The 16,347-nt window shown below is 42.9% G+C and overlaps 1 protein-coding gene across 1 annotated transcript in view; it reads left to right on the top strand.

Moving 5' to 3' along the window:
* The window catches only part of LOC132488085 (dehydrogenase/reductase SDR family member 2, mitochondrial-like), a 170,565-nt gene extending 168,079 nt beyond the window's left edge, over positions 1–2,486 (top strand). The window contains 2 exon segments of the mRNA XM_060096067.1: positions 2,023–2,078; positions 2,375–2,486. Of these exon segments, the coding sequence (XP_059952050.1) occupies positions 2,023–2,078; positions 2,375–2,486 (168 nt within the window).
* The last annotated feature ends 13,861 nt before the right edge of the window (positions 2,487–16,347 follow it).

The following is a 16,347-nucleotide window of genomic DNA, read 5'->3' as shown; positions in this document are numbered from 1 at the left end:
AATTGTGTTCCAGTCTCAGAGCCAGAGGCTGGGGGTCAGGGCAGAGACTTGAAGAACAGGGTATTCTTCAAGAGTATTCTGGCAGAGGAACATGTGAGGTGTGAGGAAACATGGGCAGGTGCAGAAAGAGGTCGCTGAAATCAGCCAGCAGAGAGGAAAGCGGGAAGCTACCTACTGGATCTGTCATGACCTCTATCAGAGACCTCCCCAGGCCAAGTTCCTCAAGAGGGTAACCCAGACAGAGGCCAGCATGTTTAAGACGGCGGCCTAGGCCTCCTACCCCTTGCAGTCTCACTCTCCTGGAGGAGCACCAGCAGCGGATCCAACAGCAGGAAGACATTGGTCAATCAGGTTACTGTGATCACAGGGTCCACAGTGGTTTTGAGCTCCTCCCTGGGGGTCCATTGGGTGATGAGTGACTCTGGGATATTTGCTTCATGCCCTGACTCACCCTATCCCTCTTGGTCCTCTGACCATCCATAGGTAGAGGGAGGGCTTATCAGCTCTGGGCTGTGGAGAGAATCCAAGTGGCAGGGGACAGGGGATAAGGTCTCAGAGAAAGAAGCACAACCTGAAGAGATGGTCTCAGCCCAAAGCTGACATGTCACATCCTCTCCATTTCTGCTCCCAGGATCGGCTTCACCATCTCCCGGCATCTGGCCCAGGATGGGGCCCACGTGGTGGTCAGCAACCAGAAGCAGCAGAATGTGGACCAGGTGGTGACAGCATTGAAGGGGGTGGGCCTGAACGTGATGGGCACCGTGTGCCACGTGGGGAAGGGTGAGGACTGGGAAAAGCTTGTGGCCATGGTGAGGGAGAGTGGTTGTCTTAAAACCATAACCTGGGGAACATGGAACTTCTGGGATTGAGATTCCAAAAGATCTATTGGTAAGTGCTTTTAATATTACTCCTAAGCATGTCTGGTATAGAACACCCTCAAGCCAGAAAAGAGATTAATAGTCTAGGATAAAGACAAATTTTGATCATATTTTAAAAAGTGTCCATACTACTACTCCTTAGTGGATATTGAGCATTCAAGTGTGGCATGAAAACTAAAAGTTGGTCCTGGCCCCCAGGATGCTCTCAGACAGAGGAGACAGGCTGGAGGAAGGCAGGAGAGGGCTCTAATCCTGACTTAAACTACTCCTGCTCACCTTCATGGTCCTCAGTTCCACTTCTGTTCATGCCCCAGCTGTCTGTATTTGCCTCATTCATATGCGGCTCCATCTGGACTTACCCCTTCTTTCTCTTCCCAGGGGAATGTCTGCAGTTCTGATCTCCTCAGTTGGGGTGTACACCCAGAAGCTGTAAGTATGAAGTTCTATGGCTTTAGATTTGGAGAAAGGACACAAGCCCATTTGCCAAGAAAAGTGGAGAGGTCCAGGAAGATCCCAGAGCAGGCCATTGCTGGGTGGGGCACACCTGCATAAAATTTGATCAGTGAGTATCTCAGATCTTCCTTCTCCAGAAAGGATACACATGGCAGCATTTTATCCTTTTTATCAATGATCTCTGCAATTGCTGCTGAAGGGATATATTTCTAGGCACAGGCCTAGAAATTCAATTGAAACTCTCCTTCCCAGTTACCATACGTGTCATCTACTTTCTTGTCTGTTCACAGAAACTAGGGGCCTACCATGTCAGTAAAACAACCCTGCTGGGACTCACCAAGAACTGGCACCAAACATCTGGGCGATTTGCCTAGTGCCAGGAGTCTTCAGCCAAGTGGTGAGGACCAACGAGCGCTCTTGCTCCTGCCCCACTGAGCACTAGGGTGCCTTCCCTGCCAGGCCATGCACCACAGGGACCTGGACTCTTAGACCTGGACCTATGGACTCTCATTCTGATGCTCTGATCCAAAGCCTTTGGGATCAACAACAGAATCAGGACCTCAGTCCTCTGTGAGGGACCAGCCCAGAGTGTCCCCTAGCAGCCCTTCCACAAAGACACAGGCCTGCATGATGTGGAGCCCACGTGACTCCATCTGTACAAGCAGCACTAACCTTCTGACTTTTCCTTTAGCTATTTGAGGACTCCGCCTTCTGGGAGCATATGAAGGGACTCCATGAAACACAGAGGCAGGTTGTGAGTGAGGCAGTGTCCTTTGTAGATTTGGATTTACATGATCCCAGAACCTTCATGATGAATAAAAGATCATACACCATCCCTCTGCAGGCTGTTACCCATTCCTCTTTCTGAGATCTGATGACCCGCCTAGCTCTGGGATGAGTAAAAGTCCCTGCAGAGCCCATATATCTCCACTTGCAGCCCTTCACACATCCCTTTGGGGTCTTGACTTCACAGCATCCCACAGGAGTCCAGGGCTCATGGCGAGGTGTCACCACTCTCAGCCCCATCTCCTCTTTCCATGCAGAGTGGGGTGGCCTGAGGACTGTGTATGACTGGTGTCCTTCCTGTGCTCTCCAGACGCCAGCTACATCACTGGCGAGATCATCGTGGTAGCTGGCTTCTACTCCCACCTCTGAGGGGCATGAGCTCAGAGCTCAGGCTTGCCTCTTGATGTGCAGGCCCCATGTGGTTCTGGGCCACTGTGTTGGAGCACCTCTATTAATGATGAGCCTGTGCTCCAAATACACACTCTAGTTCAAAACCTTCACTGCCAGAAATAATAAAGGACATCAGAAAAGAGGGCTTGTGGTATGAAACTATCATAAAACCAGCTAAAATAATGTCAGCTTTGCCAGAAAATAAAATATGTGCTTTTGAGTCTTGGAAAAGGGAAGGAACTAAAGGTAGGAAGGGAGAGGGCTGTAAGGAAGGGGGAAGTGCATTTTGAGCACACTGGTAAATGCTTTCTTATAGATTATCTCCTAAACATCTCTGTGAGCCTGCTGTTTACATCTCTAATTAATTCTATGGTTAAGGAAGCCCAGACTTAGAGAGATTGAAGGAAAATGCTCTGAGAACACACAGCTAGTCCATAAGCAGGAATTGAACCCCAGGTTTTGCACAACAGAAAAGGAACACGACAGAGCCAGAGGTGTCTGAGGGGAAAGACCAGCTCTTAGGGTCTTCATTCTTCCCCATCCTAAGAGACTAGATTTAGTCTACCTGCATTCATACAACTCAGCACTCCACAGATATGTGCCAGGGCAGTAACTATTATCTCTCATACAATGAATTTAGACGCTTGATGCCTGAAAGTCAGGGACAGTAGCAGACCCTATGGGTATCCCGCCCATATCCCCTTGGACCACACTGAAGTCACAAGCATCTTCAGTGGACAATTCCCATACACACTGAATGCTTCAAACTCAGACAGGTGTGTCTCCCTCCCTAAGGGCTTTCTCTGGTCACAGTTTTGTGCTCTGCACGTGGAACTAGTTAGTGCCTGCAGAGCAGCCCACCCCAATAAGGGGTGGGAGTTAGGGAATCACTACCCCAGCTGCTTGTCACTTGGTGGGACAATGCCAGAGTGTGTTCTATCCAACGTTTCAGAGGGTGCCCAGCAGTGGGCACTAGCCCACAGTTTAAGAGTTTGCTCTTAAACACACACTTTATTGGCTCTTCTCCCTTCCCTGTTTCATTCCCCATTCCCTCACGATTCTCCCCTGGTTTGTCTCCCAAGGAAACTACTTACACCCAAATTTTGGTCTGAGGGTCTGCTTTTGGTGCAATCCAAACTAAATTGGGGACAAAACCTTTCATTTCACATTTATAAATGAAAGGCTAGAACTGCAAAAGTCTCACTGAAAAACACGATGGCTGAAAATCATTCACCCTAAAGAATAATAAGTCAATTATTATTTATAATAAGCACATATAGTTGGGATCAGATTACTTTCATTTTGATAGGCGCAAAGAGTTAGAAATCAGGATAGCTGTTGCTTAAAGTTGGAGAGATCATCAAGTTTGAAAAGAAGCAAAGAAGAACAAGCATTTATGTAAATGACTAACATCAGACCCTTTCTAAGGTTATTAGGGAAGGAGATAATGAGCAAGATGGCACCGAGTACTTAAAAAGCTAAGGAGGGGCTTCCCTGGTGGCACAGTAGTTGAGAGTCCACCTGACGATGCAGGGAACATGGGTTCGTGCCCCGGTCCGGGAAGATCCTGCATGCCGTGGAGCCGCTGGGCCCGTGAGCCATGGTCGCTGAGCCTGCGCATCCGGAGCCTGGGCTCCGCAATGGGAGGGGCCCCAACAGTGAGAGGTCCGCGTACCGCCAAAAAAAAAAAAAAAAAAAAACCTAAGGAGGAGGTAACCCTAGAGAGGTGATACAGAGCAGGAACAGAGAATGAGATGCCAGAAACCCTGAAGGTTGACAATATTGTCTTCACATCTTTTCTTTTTTTTTTTAAATGGTTGAAAGTATTATATTTCTTCATCTTGCTTTATATTTTTTATAAATTTATTTATTTATTTTTGGCTGCATTGGGTCTTTGTTGCTGCATGGGCTTTTTCTAGTTGCGGAGAGCAGGGGCTACTCTTCATTGCGGGCTTCTCATTGTGGTGGCTTCTCTTGTTGCAGAGCATGGGCTCTAGGTGCAAGGGCTTCAGTAGTTATGGCACGCAGGCTCAGTAGTTGTGGCTCTCGGGCTTTGGAGTGGAGGCTTGGTAGTTGTGGCACCCGGGCTTGGTTGCTCCGCGGCATGTGGGATCTTCCTGGACCAGGGATAGAACCCGTGTCCCCTGCATTGGCAGGCAGATTCTTAACTACTGCACCACCAGGGAAGTCCCTTCACATCTTTTCTGAATCTCTATTTTCCGAATTTGTTCTTGGAGTCACAGAAGGTTCCTGGAGGTATCTGCAGCCTATAAAACTGTAAACACAGAGAGGAATCTGGGAAGATGGCCAGGAATCTATATCCCCACCTAGACAACAACTGCACCAGCAGAATCTGACAGGGGAAAGCTTGGATAGAAAATTGCAGTTAATTTTAGTCAATTTCAGTTCCTAGCACAGTAGCAGTTACCCATCCCCCACTCTTAGCCACCTGGTAGGTTGACAGCTGTGCATTTGTTCCTGGAGGAGCTTGCATACAGCTTCCAGGAGCCAGTGTGAGCAAAAAGGACCTTATCCTCCAAATATCAGGGATCAGTGCGCTGACTGCTGATTGCTGCTTCTGATCACAGAAGTGCAGACAAAGAGGCAAACAGTCATTGTTATTGCACCTCCCCACTTTATTGCAAGCCTCTCCTCTGCTGGTTGAAGAGACTTCTGGGGGAATTTAAAAGTCTGACACTAGGGAGTTCCCTGGTGGCCTAGTGGTTAGGATTCTGGGCTTTCACTGCTGTAGCCTGGGTTCAATCCCTGGTCAGGGAACTGAGATCCTCCAAGCAGCACAGTACAGCAAAAAAAAAAAAAAAAAAAAAAAAAGAACATATCATTAAAAATAATAATAATTAAAATAAATAAAAGGCTGACACTCTCCCCCACACACTTCATTTTTTGCTTTCTTTTTCCACTTTTGGGAGCCAGACATTAAAGACTAGGACATTCAAAAACTACTGTATAGGACTTCCCTGTTGGTGCAGTGGTTAAGAATCCGCCTGTCAATAGAGGGAACACGGGTTCAATCCCTGGTCTGGGAAGATCCCACATGCCGCGGAGCAACTAAGCCTGTGCAGCACAACTACTGAACCTGTGCTCTAGAGCCCGCGAGCCACAACTACTGAGCCCGTGTGCCACAACTACTGAAGCCCGCACACCTAGAGCCCATGTTCTGAAACAAGAGAAGCCACCACAGTGAGAAACCTGCACACCGCAATGAAGAGTAACCCCTGCTTGTCACAACTAGAGAAAGCCTGCACTCAGCAACGAAGACCCAACGCAGCCAAAAATAAGTAAAATAAAATAAATAAATTTATAAAGAAACAACAACAGCAACTGTATATACGGGCAAACTTACAAAGTAAATGTGCAAGCTCAAGGCTCAGAAAAGACCTAAGAAGACCTTAGGTTTACTCCTCAGGCTGATCCCCAGCACAGAGACAGCCTACAAAAATTTTTTTTAAAAAAACAGCAAACCCTGGGGAAAAGGGAGAATCTGATTTCCAGAGTTTCCACATTATTACATTCAAATGTCAAGTGTTCAACTACAACAACAACAACAAAAACACAAGACATACAAAGAAACAACAAAGTATGGGCCATTCAGAAGGGAAAAAAAAAACAACAGAAACTGACCTTGAAAAAGACCAGATGGCAGATATACTAGACAAAGACCTTAAAATAACTACATTAAAGACCTCAAGGCAAAAGACTACAAATTAGGGGCTTCCTTGGTGGCGCAGTGGTTGAGAGTCTGCCTGCCGATGCAGGGGGCACGGGTTCGTGCCCCGATCTGGGCTCCGCGGCTGGGCCCATGAGCCATGGCCGCTGAGCCTGTGCGTCCAGAGCCTGTGCTCCACAACAGGAGAGGCCACAGCAGTGAGAGGCCCGCGTACCACAAAAAAAAAAAAAAAAAGACTACAAATTAATGGTAAATATTGTGGATTAATGTCTTTCTGACATACGAGGCAGGGAAGGACTCTAAAGAACAGCACAAGAAGAAATCATAAGGCCAAACTAATTAAGTTAATTGCATAAAATTAAGAAAATTTGTTCAATGAATCACAACATGATCAAAGTTAACAGATGACAAATTAAGTGTTATTTGTGATGCCTAAAACTTATTGTTTTAAAAAAACGAATATCTAACATATACAAAGAACTCTTAAAAGATTAAAAAAACAGGAACCCCAAAAGATAAATGGGCAAAGGAAATGAAAAGATAATTTGTAGAGGGGAAAATCAAATGACTGCCAAACATGTGAAGAGAAGCTCAAACTCATTAGCCATCAGAGTAACACAAAGTTTTAAAATAATAAATATTACTTTATTAAGCTGGCAAAAATAATAAAGCTGAGAATGCCAAGTGTTGGCAGGGATGTGGGGATAGCGGGACCCCTTATGCTGTTGGTGGGCGTGTGGACTGGTGCAGCCACCCTGGAGAGCAATCAGACAGTTCTTAGTTATACATCCTTGTATTTCGTGACCAGCAAGCCCCACTTCTGGATATATTTCTCCAAAAAATTCCCACTCAAATTCACATGAGGACATCTCCAAGAAGGTTTATTCCACTGTTTGCGGTGGTAAGGATCTGGAGGTTATCCAGAGTCTATCCAAGAAGTAAACTGGAAAATAAGGAGTACCGTGTAGCAGTCAGAAGCAACAATTACACGTACCAGAGCAATATGCATCATGCCGAGAGAAAACAGGAAGAAAATAATGAGATCTAGAGTGTATATCACTTCTATAAATTAATACACCATACCCAACAGACAATACACATCTTAAAAGAACACATACAACTGAACGCATATACATTTAACTGGATGGTTTTCTGTAAGGGGAAAGAGGCAAATGAAAGTGGGGATTGGGGTTATGGGTCCTGCCCCAACCAATGAGTTCCATGAACCAAAGACTGTATTGAATTCAACCCTCTAAGTCCAAAGTTCCCTCAAAAAAAAAAAAAAGAGGAAAACCTCAAAGAGAACAGGAAGGTTTGCAATGAAAAATAAAATCTTTCTTCCTCCATAGTTTTTCTCTCCATGGAATCTGCTGCTAATTTGTATGTGTGTGTGTTGCACATTTTTTTAGAAAAATGCTGAATGCATTTACTAGGACATGTTTGTACAGACGGGTAATTTTTATTTCTATCACATTGTTCTCTACCTTGTTCTCTTTACTTCAGAATATACTTTGGGCACCTTTCCCTTTAAGCACTTACAGGGACTTCCCTGGTGGCGCAGTGGTTAAGAATCCGCCTGCCCATGCAGGAGATGAGGGTTCCATCCCTGGTCCGGGAAGATCCCACATGCCGCGGAGCAACTAAGCCCATGCGAGCCACAGGTACTGAGCCCGCATGCTGCAACTACTGAAGCCTGCCTGCCTAGAGCCCGTGCTCCACAACGAGAGAAGCCACCACAATGAGAAGCCCACACACTGCGTGGAAGAGTAGCCCCCGCTCGCAGCAACTAGAGAAAGCCCACGCACAGCCAAAAAACCCAAAGCAGCCAAAGAAAAAAAAAAAAAACCCAACAACATAAGCACTTACAGATCTATCTCCTTTATTAACAACTGTATTATATTGATATACTCCAACTTAAATGTCCTACCAATAGATATTAGTTTGCTTTTTAAGTTGTTTGTTATTAAACAAATTTGCTTTTTAAATTGTTATTAAACAATGTATTGCAAACATTCTTGCACATAAATTTAGGGGAAATTTTAGCAAGCATATTCACGATGTAAACCCCAAGTACTGAAATTTCTCAGTCAATACAGTCAAAATATACACACACTTAAATACTTGATAGGTAGGCTAAATTGCTTTCCCAAAGGTTGCAACAAAATAAAATCCCATCAGGGACTTCCCTGGAGGTCCAGTGGTTAAGACATCGCCTTCCAATGCAGGGGATGCCAGTTCGATCCCCGGTTGGGGAGCTACGATCCCACATGCCTTGTGGCCAAAAAACCAAAACATAAAACAGAAGCAATATTGTAACAAATTCAATAAAGACTTTAAAAATGGTCCACATCAAAAAAATCTTTAAAAAAATAAAATCCCATCAGAAACATCTGAAAGTACCTATTTCCCCATACTTTTGCCAGCTCTGGCTATTATGAAGCTTTTCTTTTTTACGAATCTAAAAGTTGCAATATTGTATCTTGTTGATGTTTTGATCTCCATGTTTTTAAACTACGAGTGAGATGAGTACGTTTCCATAATTTTATAGACCATTTATACTTTTCCTGTGAACTGTCCGTTCTTATAACTTGCATATTTTCTTTTGAGTTGTTTTACTTTCTCTCATTCATTTGCATGAGCGTTATTTTGCAAAATAAGGCAATTAGCCATTTTATCATATGTTCTGCAATTACAGTTTCACAGTCTGTCTTGTCTTTTGCCAAACAGAAGTTTAAAATTTTTATACAGATTTATCAGTCTGTTCCTTTATGCCTTCTGGGGAACAGATATTTTAAATTTTATTTTGTCACTTGGAAGTTTCTGAGAGGATTGATTAAAGTGTCTGAGGTGAAGAGGGAGGAGGGGAGCAGCGGAGACAGTTGCAACTTCAAGGCAGAACAAAGAATTTAAACAAAGAGGTGGCAGGGGTGTTAGTGGCAGCAGAAATAGCAGCCCAACTGGGGCCCATTCCAGGGAAGCAACATCCCAGCAGAGCCTGCTGGATCCTTGCACTTAATGGGAGCTCTTAGCTACACCGGTAAGCAGCTCAGACTGGCCATGAGACCTGAGAAACATGCCTAGTTCTTCCCGGACACAGCAGGGAAGGGACCTCCCCAGGTAACTGAAATTTATAATTATCTGGGTCTTTGGAGACATTTCAAAATAGGGTGTCATTGTTTATTAAGCAGGCAAAATTGGGCATACTTATAATATAAACCTCTCAGTCTGAGTTCCTCAATCAAGTTTCCAAGAGAGATTAAGATTGAAAAATAGGACTTCCCTGGTGGCGCAGTGGTTAAGAATCCGCCTGCCAATGCAGGGGACGGGTTTGATCCCTGGTCTGGGAAGATCCCACATGCCACAGAGCAGCTAAGACCGTGTGCCACAGCTACTGAGCCTGTGCTCTAGAACCCACAAGCCACAACTACTGAGCCCACGTGCCACAACTACTGAAGCCCTTGCGCCTAGAGCCCATGCTCCACAACAAGAGAAGCCACTGCAGTGAGAAGCCCGCGCACCACAATGAAGAGTAGCCCCCACTTGCTGCAACTAGAGAAAGCCTGCACGCAGCAACAAAGACCCAACACAGCCAAAAATAAATAAAAAAAATAAAATTTTAAAAAAGATTGAAAAATAATAATAAACAAGTTTTGAACTTTGCAAATTGGGTGATGCTGAAATTTGCCAGTGATGGCCAATGACAGAGCAGCTCCGTTAGCAATTTAATTAGAATATTTTCGAAGCTCCCTGTGGCAGTGAGGGTAGAACTGTGGTCATTTGGTTGAGCCCATCCTCAGTTTTTGATTCGAGATAGGGAAGGACACTGATAATTGGTAAGCACTGTATATTGCATGGAAGGGAGGGGGTAGCAGATGATGTCACCATCTCCCTCTGGATTTACCTCTCCAACCTTCCCTGACACACCACTGACCACCTGGCAGGAGTGAAGGAGCTCTACAGGGTTGACAAAAAATCAGAAGGAAATTTTCATACCACACAGATGGCCCCCAAGAGCTTTGCTATTGTAAATGTTACAAACTTGGATTACATAGGCTAGAAGTGAATTGTACTGCAGATTTTTCTGTTTCTTGCAATTCTCTCATTAAGTTATTAGGCCCTTCTGTTTTATATTTTACTAGCATTTGTATTTCACAAACAAGTCCAATGGGGCAATTTTTGAAGATAAGGTGTGAGACAGAAGAGGAGAATTCTAGGCCACATCCTATGGACAATTCTGATAAGATTAGTGATGAAGAATTATGATCTTCTGAGTCATTCCACTGCACCATTGTAAAAAGTGGTCTATAAAAAAATCCTCTTTACATTGAAAACTACCCCTCAATTGATTTTTTTTTTTTTTTTTTTTTGGCTGCACCGGGTCTTCGTTGCAGCACTCGGGCTTCTCTGGTTGCAGCACACAGGCTCTAGAGGACACGGGCTCAGTGGCTGAAGTGTGCGGGCTTAGTTGCTGTATGGGGGATTTTAGTTCCCCAATCAGGAATTAAACCTGGGCCCCCTGCATTGGGAGCGCAGAGTCTTAACTGCTGGATCACCAGGGAAGTCCCCCCTCAATGGATTTTTACACATGCTGGTAATCCAAGTTGTCCTAGTGCACTGTACTTCATTTGAGGCAAACAACTTACAAATGTAGCAATGGCTCCAGCAAAATGGAAAAGCCACTTAACGATAAATCACAGCCATTTGACCCAGAAAAGTGCTGAATATTTCTAATGGCTACTGGAATCTCAAAGCAAACAGAGAAAAACTTTTGTTTACAAAAAAGTTCAGTGGAAAAGCTCAGGAAGCAAGTGATGGAGTAGCAAACTTACTGCCTAAAAAGGAAAAATTACAGAGGTGATGAAAATCTCCTAATTCCAGGATGTAGAATTATGGTGAGTAAAATACTTGGACAGATGCAATACAAGACACTGAAAAATTTCCATAGCAGGATATGTTGATGTATTTATGACTTGTCACGTGATGTTAAAAAGGTTTTTATCTAATAAACTGAAAACAACCTCTTCTATATCCAGGTTGGTAAGTCGACAGATTTCACTAATGAATGTCATGCTGCAACATTTATTAACGTGTAAATAATGGTAAAATTCAAGAAAAAATTTCTACTGCAAAGTGTTACCTGAAATAAGCAAAGGCCAAGATATATTTCATGTTTTGTTTAGTATCTAGAAACGAAAGGTTATCTTGGAGGATATTGGCATTTGTACTGATGGTGCCCTATAAACGGTTGGTTCTGTGAAAGGCTTTGCCCCTTGTATAAAATAAGACAGTCCTGACATCATCACAACACACTGTTTTCTTCACAGGGAGGTGATGGTGTCAAAAAGTCTAGGAGATTAAATGAAAAACAGTTCTGGATGGTGGTACAAAAATGGTTAACTTTATTAACAAAGACTAGGTCACTCAAGTTTGTTTTTAAAGCTGTGGGGAAACCTGGACAAAGAAAGGGGTAAAAATCTCTGCTACATAGTGAAACTTCCGGGGTTAGCAGAGGAAGACTTCTAACAGGGTATTTGAGCTCAAAGGTGAATTTCTGGAGTATGTTCCAGAAAGTCGTGGGCCAGATTTTGCTGAGTGCTTTAAAGATAAGAATGGCTCCAAAAACACGCCTACTTAGCAGATCCTTTTTTATCACATGAGCCAGTTGAACAAGCCAATGAAAGCGCTTGGGAAAAATACTTTGGCTTCAATTAACAAGATTTAAAAGGAAATAGAATCTTTGGAAAAATCATGCTGTAAAAGGAGATCTTAAAGTGTTTCTGCTGCTGCTTGGACTTGAGAGTGAGGAAGAGAGTAGGCAGGTATGAAAGTTAGCTTACTGGGATCACTGCATGGGGTAGAAAAAAAGAAAGCTGTTGTGTAGAAAAGAGAAAAAAGTTGAGGTGATATGGGGGAAAATCGTATGATCACACCAGCATCCTCCCCACCGTGGGAAACATTGTACAGTCATACCATCATGCCTCCCCAGATCCTCCAGAGCAGTGGAGGAATCTGTCTAGTGGGGACCCTCCTAACCCACCCCATGTTTAGTCTGAGCTCACACTCATGATGGAGACAAACCAGCCTTTCAAGCCTTTATCTCCCTCTCATTTTAGGCAACCAATGTTCAATTGTCTGTTCCAATTCTCTATCAAACCATTACTCTGGGACTTCCCTCGTGGTGCAGTGGTTAAGAATCCGCCTGCCAATGCAGGGGACACGGGTTCGAGCCCTGGTCCGGGAAGATCCCACATGCCGCAGAGCAACTAATCCCATGTGCCACAACTACCGAACCTGCACTCTAGAGCCCGCGAGCCACAACTACTGAAGCCTGCACACCTAGACCCCATGCTTCACAACAAGAGAAGCCACCGCAATGAGAAGCCCGCGCACCGCAACGAAGAGTAGCCCCCGCTCGCCGCAACTAGAGAAAGCCCGCAAGCAGCAACGAAGACCCAACGCGGCCAAAAATTAATTAATTAATTAATTAATTTAAAAAAATTACTCTGAGGATGAGTGCGTTCCTTGATCTGAAGAAATGTTACTCGGTGGTCCAAATTGGTACAGTATCTTGTCAATCGAGATAAATATCATGATCACCATAAAACTAATCCACCATGGTTTGCATACAAAGTATATCAGCCCCTTCATAGGGAGAGCTCCACTAGGCATTTATAGGAAGAGAATAATCCCCCTTCTTCAGAGTAAACAAGTGTTAGAGCAGCTTTTATACAGTCCACCAAGCTTAGGAACAACCTCCCGTGTGTCTGGATCATGCATAGATATCTGTATTTGTTTAGTAGTGAGCTGTGGGTCCTACATCAACCCCAATGTGTTCTTCCATGCTGCAATATTCAAAAGCAAGGAAACTGCCCCTAAATTAGTCACTCTCACAATCATTTTAGTAATCGTTTTTGAGGAAGCTGATGACATTGATTCACAAAATGAGATAACTCCTTCACACTATTGCCCTCTGGTTTCAGTAGTTTCTTCGTTTTGCCCTCTTCCAACCTGGACAAACTCCTTGGTAACCAGAGGTTGTAGACATGGTGTCTGCTGTCCTAGCATAAATTTTCCAGCACAGGTTTTAAATGAAAAACACAGATTTTATTATTTCTTTTTAGCTTCAAAAATAACATTTTATATGCATATATAGACCTACAGAAGAGATCAAGAAACTTATATATATGCATAATAACTTTGTGATTGCTAGACCTTTATTTTAGCCTGATCATGTCACTTAGTGAGAAATTTCTTTTTCAGTCTTAATAAAATAGTGTCTTAGGCTATTTTTATTCATATTGCTTTGGCTTGTGATTAATTGCTTTACTATTCAAAACTGTCAAATGTTTTTGTATTATAAATAACGTTAATTAAAATAAATTTACAACCCTTGTTTAAGTTAAATCTATCAAGCTGACCTTTCAAAAACTGAATCCCCACTTTGGCTTAAGCCAGTTATTTAACAGAAATGTGTTATGTTTGCCTTAAAAGTTTTTAAAATTTATGAAAAGGAAAGAAAGAGATTAATTTCAAGTAAGGTTACTTAATCTTTAGCTACCTGATTCTATTCAAGATACACTGGCAAAAAAAAAATCTTTTTAACTTTAAATAGGAGAAATAATTACTCTTGCATATATTAAATACCATGTACCATACCTCATTAGTATTTCTTACAGTATGATTGTGTGATAAAACTTTTAGACCTACTTAGTTAAGTTTTTTTCTTAATCAAGTAGGATTTTTTTTTAATCAAGGGAAAACTGAAGTCTCTTCGGGTGCACTACTTATGTGCAATAGAGTGAATATCCTTTGTGGGGAAGGGAAACCACACAAAAAGAGTAGTCTAATAAATTGGCCATAGTAAACAGATCCACAGAAAGTATGATTCTCTACTCAAAAGAACACTGACTTTTTTTTTTTTTTTTTTTTTTGCGGTATCGGGCCTCTCACTGTCGTGGCCTCTCCCGTTGCGGAGCGCAGGCTCAGTTGCCATGGCTCACGGGCCTAGCCGCTCCGCGGCATGTGGGATCTTCCCGGACTGGGGCACGAACCCATGTCCCCTAGCATCGGCAGGCGGACTCTCAACCACTGCGCCACCAGGGAAGCCCTACACTGACTATTAATATTGGATTATTATATCTGTAATTTACTATCATAGTAACGAACCATTGCTTCAGATATAACAGTGTTTATGCCAGAATTCCTTGAGACCTTCCCTTGAAAATTATTTCAAGCGTTCCTTGAAGGTAGGAAGATTGAGAATGGCCTCCCTAAGACCCTACTGCCACTGTGTCAGTGTGACAGGTTTCTGTGCCCTCTTGTTTGCTCACTTTCTAATTGCTAAGAGTTCTGAAGAACAGTTTCACTGAAAGCGAAGCCCAGGTCCCATTACAATATGATTTTTGTCCAACTTGAGCACCAATACCCACTTGGACGTCAGGTTTACTGCAGGACTGAAACATGGCTGCTAGTCTCTGTATATTCTCACGAGCTCCTTCAGCCAAAAAGGGCAGAATTGTTATTAAATGAGGTAAATATACTAAATGCTGATGCAAAAAGATTCCCAGGACACCTTATAACATGAAAAAAGCAAAGTTACAAAGTGATGTATAGCATGTAAACACATTTACATAAACATACCAAGTTATATAGTTACATGAGTTCCTGGCTGATTATATGTTCAGAGACATAGAGGTGAAGCTAAAGGTAAATTTGGAGGCAGAGACCGAATAGAAGCAACAAAATTGCCTCATCAAGAACCATGGAAAAGAAAGCAATTATAAGAAAAATAAAAACGTTAAATGAAGCAAATGGGATGAGAGCTACTAAATAAAAAATTACAGTGTATGCATGTGTGTGTATATATGTATATATTATGTATATAGGTACATGTATATGTATAGATATAATTATATATTTATATATAATTTTATATGATATTCCTAGGAGTCCTCTGCCTGCAGATGGGACAAACTGGTCCTTTCTTGGGGCAGGAACACAGTTATACCTTCATGACCTGAGTCATATTATTATTTGTTCTGAATAAAATAATCAAAAAGAAAACAAATACTTGCAAGAGTAGGTTATAATGTCAGTTACCTGTCAAGGTGCCAAGGATGCAAATCATCTTCCTCTTAATAGCGTATGTGGGGAATTCCCTGGCGGTCCAGGGGTTAGGGCTTCACACTTCCACTGCAGAGGGGCACGGGTTTGATCCCTGGTCAGGGAACTAAGATCCCACATTCTGCGTGGCCAAAAAAAACAACAAACAAAACAACAAAAAAACATATGTGGACTCATAGCAGGAAAGCCAAACTATACTAGGCATACTTTGGCAAGAAACTATCTAATATAGAAGGATTGTCTCTCTGTATATTTAAGCCTGACTCTAAAACTGGCTGCAGAATCCTGTATCTTGCTACAAGACTTAGACATGCAATATTTGAAAAAGAACAGAATTATTCCAGGTACAATTCCTATATCAAGGAATTAGGAAAAGGGTAGGCAAGCAAACCCTTAAGGGGAAGCCCAGGCTGAGCCCACATGAAGGCAGGAGAGGGAAAGAGGCTCCATAGTTACCGTGGTTCTCATCTTCAGCCCACATTTAGACACCCTCTTACGTCCAAAGATGTGTTGGGTCAGGATGCAAAACTGTTTAAGCTCACAACGTTTGATCCATTTCATTATTGTACCCATAAAACACACACACACACACACACACACATAGATATATATAAATAGATATCTTAGAAGTTAAGAGCATGGGGCTTGGAGACAAATCCCACAGCTGATGAACAGTGATTACATGTGGTTGGGCAAGTTATTTAACTTCTCTAAGACCCAGTTTCCTTGTGTGTAAATGGGGATTGTATCACCTAAAAACCAGTGGGTTTTTATAAAGATGAAAACGCCTAATGAACCTGAGTTTGATACACAGTAAGCACACACACACAAAAAAAAGTGCTGTTGGACCCTCCTTAGGAAGAAAGAGGCTGATTGTAACAGAAACCAATATCAGCTTGGCCACATGCCCACTTTCTCCAGCTGAATCTCAGGCTTTGACTCTCTGGGTCGCAACACACAAGCCTCATGATGTCATAAGAGGCTCAAGGCATCGACAGAGAAGAGAGACGTCATTTTTAAAAAGAGAAC

This window comes from Mesoplodon densirostris, chromosome 4 (assembly GCF_025265405.1).
Source record: "Mesoplodon densirostris isolate mMesDen1 chromosome 4, mMesDen1 primary haplotype, whole genome shotgun sequence".
NCBI classification, from domain to species: Eukaryota; Metazoa; Chordata; class Mammalia; order Artiodactyla; family Ziphiidae; genus Mesoplodon; species Mesoplodon densirostris.
Note: the sequence above shows the minus strand (reverse complement) of the source record. Positions and strands in the feature narration are given on the sequence as shown.